The sequence below is a fragment of the Nothobranchius furzeri genome, chromosome 13 (genome assembly GCF_043380555.1).
Source record: "Nothobranchius furzeri strain GRZ-AD chromosome 13, NfurGRZ-RIMD1, whole genome shotgun sequence".
In the NCBI taxonomy this organism is placed as follows: Eukaryota; Metazoa; Chordata; class Actinopteri; order Cyprinodontiformes; family Nothobranchiidae; genus Nothobranchius; species Nothobranchius furzeri.
In genome coordinates, this window is record NC_091753.1 from 66,937,896 (window position 1) to 66,943,429 (window position 5,534).

Genomic DNA, 5,534 nt, shown 5'->3' on the forward strand with positions numbered 1-5,534 from the left:
GGCAGAAGTGCGCCTTGTAAGCATGCAGTCTGACAAAGTAACTAAGAAGAAGAAGAAACTAGCCACACCGTACTTCTAGCGATGGAGGATCACACATATTCTTCAAGCAAACTTGAGAAACGGGATAGTTTGTCTCATCCAAGTAAAAGAAAAAGGATTTTGAAAAGTGAACAAGACCGGCGTCATGAGAAAACCAGAGTAAATATAGGAGTTGCCTTCCCAAGATGGAGAGACCTCATGTTACAAAAGGGATTCAGTAGACACGCTGAGCTTGCTACCTTCCTTTTGGACAGGTAAGTTAAAAATGTGTGTTTAATTTCTTCATTGTAGTAGTTGTGTGCTTTGTGACACAAAGTTTGTGAGGAGTAAGCTAGAGTTTGGGAAAGAGCTCATGCTAACTAGTGCCAAAAATGTAGCACACCATCTTAAAACGTTACTACACGTTATTTAAGTTTGTCCCATTGTCGTGACAGAAATTCATTATGCAATTGTCCTATTTTTTAGATTCAAACGGAAGTACAATAAGAATGCCAGAAGGTACAGTGTGTATTCACTAAAATCAGAAAAGGGCTACGAATACATTCCAGTACTCCAATCAAAAATAATCAACGAGAGGTTGGCGAGAGGAGTCGGGATGCCTCGTACCAGATCAATGAGGGATGATGACCCCAGACGGCTCGGTCTTGTGCCACCCATCGCTCCACCACCTACTTCGGAGCTAGTGCAGATCCAAGTCAGCCGAGGTCTTGGTATGTGTCATTTTAGCATCCTTTGACTACAGCTCAGTTCTTTACCTACACTTGTCTTACAATACTTTTTTCACAGTATCAGAACTCAACACAGCTACAGGCCTCCAGTGACGATCTTGTCTACATTTACATGGAGTATTCTATACCTGCTGCGTGTTACTAACGTAATGTACATAAAAATGTAGATATTGCACTTTGATGTCTTTCCTACTGTGCTAACATGTTGTTCTTTTTACTTGAAGTAGCACATAAATTCTGCACAGTCTTTTACGTTAGATCTATTCTTTATTATCCTAAAGTGTGTAAAATCATGTTTCAAGATTAAAATGTGTTCCAAATTTGTCTGTTCAAACTCTGAATAAGGTTAATTCAAATAAAAGTGCATCTGTACTAATTTCTTTATTTCTTATGTCTTTCAGAAAATTACATATTTTTTGTTTCATGACTTGACCCTGTAAGAGTGTAAATTAATAGCTCACTAATGTAATGCAAAACTATGGAGTTGTAAAGATGTGTTTTTTTTTCACATTACAAGAGTATACATGGCTGAAGAGTAGCCACCTCTAAATTTGTCATTATTGTACAACACTAACATTGGGGTTTCAAAAAATATTTATTTAAAATACTTATTCAACATAATAAATTACAATATAAAGGTGTACAAAATATCAGAAACACTTCAACAACCCATGTAAACTTTTGACCAGTTACACTCCCGGAAGAAAACCAGTATACTGTCCATGAGGGTCTGGAAATTTCTCCCTAATTTTGACCACACAGCAACTTGGGATGACTCTTCGATTTCCATGTCCAAGTGACCCATGCTGCCAGAAAATGAAGTGCCGGTAGGCAGCATACCTGTATTCCCTGTTGTCATCGCCTGGTTCCCTAATCTGTCCTAATACGGTGAGGTCTGCTCTGTACTGACGATGGATCCTCAGGACACCTTCATCCAAACAGTAAAGTCTAAAATGGGGCAGAAGGCTTATACAGTTTACAGAGTCTTGTCCACAGCATTTGCGCTCTGCATCTGTTGGCATATCTGTGCAATTGCCACAAGTACACCATGTTAACGCAGGGGCCTGCACGGGTGTGGTGTGCCTATCTCGGCGTTGGTTGTTCAACAAAACATCAAAAACCAGACCTGGCTGTCTTTCCAAAAGTTGAGAGGTGAGATGACGGTGGTCCTCCAGGCTCATGCCCTGTACAAGGCGCTGGGGGGAAAAGTAGGATTAGAATTTTTGTAAGATTATTTTAATTGAATTACAGTAAAAAGCAATGTTTTGTAAATGTTTTAACAAGTTTATAAGAGTAGCTGATTAATAATATATATATTAAATGGCTAATTCCTAAAATAAAGGTACTATCAAAAACAAATAATATGTATTAGGAAAGAAGTAGGACACTGAATGTTTTACAAAACTACATATAATTCCAAACACTTGCTATACGGTTAAATAGAATTACCGTATGTACTTATATGAATGAAATGAGTGACAGGACGGCATATATTGACCCAGATAATTATTAATTTGCTCATTATCTTACACAAACCTCAATTTCTGCTCTTCTTTCCCTTTGAAGCTCCTCGACTCTCTCCTCATCAGCTCTTGAAAGCGCCGATCTTCTAGACTTTATTGCAGCTCTACCTCTTCCTCTTGGGACGTTGCGGCTGGTTTGAGCAAATTCGGCTCCTTCATCTTGGGATGCTTGCCCTGCTTCTGTCGCATGTCTAACACCTCTGCCTCTCTGTGCGCTGGCACACGTCTGTCCTCTTCCTCTCCCTCTTCCTCGCCCTCTTCCTCTCCCTCGTCCTCTGTCTGTCTCCACTGATGAACCATCGGATGATATCTGACTCTGTTTACGGAGAGAAAACAATTACAGACTACACTACCTTGTATATTTCCAAAATGGCAAATAGAAATATAACATTTCTCAAATAAAATGAACAAAATATTGTCATTTTTTGTAGTCAGAAGTCATCACTAACTAGCTGCCGTTTGCTATTAGCAAACATAACTGACATAAAAAAGTTTTTCTTATTCAAAACCTATTTAGATTAAATTAATAAAATAAGTTAGATGAAAACAACTAACCTGTTCGCTGACTTGAAAGCTGGAATTAGATGATGACATGCTGCCGTTTACAGCAACACGATTTTGTATTGTATTTGTTATATTTGTTAATAAATTTTTAAATAATGATTAAAAAACCCTTTTTGATCCTCGGGGGCTCCAATAGCTGCAATACCGACTCTAAACTGCGTGGTGCTAAAGAGTTGGATCTTTTTACTATGATTTCTGTGAATTTCACACACGGGGCCTTTAAGCCGCTTATGTGAAAAGGGTGGTTTTGTGTTGGACAAATGGAGCTGCAATAGCAGAACGGTGCTACAATCCATTGCAGAAGATTTCAGAGCCAAGAGCTTAATGGATCTGGACCTGGAGCAAACAGAACTTCCAGTTGAAAGGACCCTTGGCCTTCAGTGGTGCATGGAAACTGACACCTTTAAGTTCAAGATGGAGATGAAACAGCAATCCTTTACCAGGCGTGGTATGCTGTCAACTATTTGTTCGGTGTATGACCCACTGGGGGTTTTTTTTGGCACCGATTGTTCTGCTCTCCAAAATAATGCAGCAAGAACTCTGTAGGAGACGTTGTGGATGGGATGATGATCTACCCAAAGACATCTCACACCAATGGAAAAAATGGTTGGAAGATCTGGATCAACTGACTGCATTTAATGTAAATAGATGCATCAAGCCAGTGAAGTTTGGGAAAATCAAACTTGCACAGTTACATCACTTTGCTGATGCAAGTGAACGAGGATACGGAACTGTAACCTACATTCGGATGTTGAATCCAGAGGACGACATTCAGGTTACCTTTCTGCTCGGCAAAGCCAGAGTAACACCCTTAAAAGCTGTTACTATTCCAAGGTTGGAACTGACAGCAGCTGTTTTAGCTGCCAGAATGGACACTTTGCTGAAGATGGAGCTCAATTTCCAACTGGAAGCTTCAGTTTTTTGGACAGATAGTACTTCGGTAATAAAATATCTGAACAATAAGGACAAACGCTTTCACACATTCGTGGCCAACAGAATTTCAACCATCAGAGAAGTGTCAGAACCTTCACAATGGAGACATGTCAGCTCTAAAGACAATCCAGCTGATGGTGCTTCAAGAGGAATGAAAGTCTCAGATTTCTTGGAAAAGAACAACTGGTTGAAAGGACCTCCGTTTCTTTGGAGACACACAGAAGAGTGGCCCGAACCAGTTTTGGATACATCACTGGATTGTAATGATCAAGAAGTGAAGAAGGAGGCAACAGTGAACACCATTAATATAGGTCATGACAATAGTCCTACAGACCAGCTCATCTTGTACTTCAAAATAACAGTTGCTTGGTTTTTGAGGTTGAAAGTCATGTTGTTGGCCCGAAGTCGTTCAAAAAAGCAGCCACAGGATCAGTCAAAGCAGACCACCAGTCAAATGGTTACAAAAAGAGGTGCTTTGACATTGGATGATTTGATGGAATCAGAACTTGCAATAATTCTTGCAAGCAGCCTCAGGAGTTCGAGTACTGGACTTGACTTCTACAGTCGGTAAAGATGGCTCTCCCTTGCCCTGCCTCCAACATGCCTCCATCTAAAAAGGCTAGGTTATCCAGAGTTATCTCTGTGGTTATGCTGCTATAGGCTTAGACTGCTGGAGGCCACACTGACCACTTTTCACACTCTTCTACTTTCTTCTACAGTCTACTCTTTAACTCATTCACTGCCAGTCGTTTCCTGATCGCTAATGGCCTTCGCTGCCAGCGTTTCTCACCGTTTTTACTGTTTTTTAAGAGTCACAGAACGTTGCGCGCTAGGATTATTTCGATGCCAAAACAACCAAAACAAAGCGGAGACTCACCTCTTACATCAGGAAGAATCTGTGTGTTTCGAGCGTTATCCGTTCTTTCATAATCCGTTGTTGAATTGTGATCGGCAGAAGCTTTTCCGGTTCGCGCCTCACTTTTTTTACAGGAACGGCCCAAAACGATCTCCTAATACATGGATGATCTGCTTCCTGATCATGTGACGTGTGACATATGCGGATGAAGATTTGCTTCAGGGCTGAGATGTTTGTTCTCCCAGCGCGGGGGCTCGTTCTGATGCTCAAACAGTGAAAAAAATGCAAATGACGACTTTAGTCGTCATTGGCAGTGAACGGTTGGATCTAAGATGACGACTTTAGTCATCAATGGCAGTGAATGAGTTAACTGTATTATTTCCTTCAATTTCAGCTGTTAACTTAATTTTTCCTCTAAGTGTTTTTCTCCCCAGAAGAAGCTACAGTGATGTTCTGCTTAGCTTGTGGTGCCCTCATGGAGGGGGCCATCGTCTTGAACACTGCTGCTAACCACTAATACATTCTCCCTTTCCTGATAATAATATTTTACTTTCCTTGACATTGGATGTGCTACTGCTTGTTTACCCGTTTAATTATAGATTCACTAGGATAAATACAATGAAGTTTATCTCTCACCAAATAGAATATTTACTAAGAAATCACAATGTAACTATGGAAACACTACTTGGTGTGTGTGTGTGTGTGTGTGTGTGTGTGTGTGTGTGTGTGTGTGTGTGTGTGTGTGTGTGTGTGTGTGTGTGTGTGTGCCTTAAGCCTGGCCAGAGCAGAATGCTGTAAGCCCTGGCATGTGGGACTTGTGTGATTGGGTTTAGTTATTGTTTTTAGGCAACGTGTTGGACTTTGAATGACTGGAGTCTCCATGGACACTGC

General features: G+C 40.6%; 1 protein-coding gene across 1 annotated transcript; it reads right to left on the bottom strand.

The window, feature by feature from the left end:
• Nucleotides 1-1,307: 1,307 nt before the first annotated feature.
• Nucleotides 1,308-2,627, bottom strand: LOC129162033 (P2X purinoceptor 7-like). The gene is made up of 2 exons (XM_054738534.2): nt 2,304-2,627; nt 1,308-1,963 (listed from the first exon to the last, which is right to left on the bottom strand). Exon 2 carries the CDS (start codon nt 1,946-1,948, stop codon nt 1,457-1,459), a length of 492 nt encoding a protein of 163 aa, XP_054594509.2. The 5' UTR covers nt 1,949-1,963; nt 2,304-2,627; the 3' UTR covers nt 1,308-1,456.
• Nucleotides 2,628-5,534: the final 2,907 nt, after the last annotated feature.

Excerpts from the sequence above, each read along its gene's own strand:
- LOC129162033 (XM_054738534.2), bottom strand. The coding sequence starts at position 1,948 with ATGAGCCTGGAGGACCACCGTCATCTCACCTCTCAACTTTTGGAAAGA.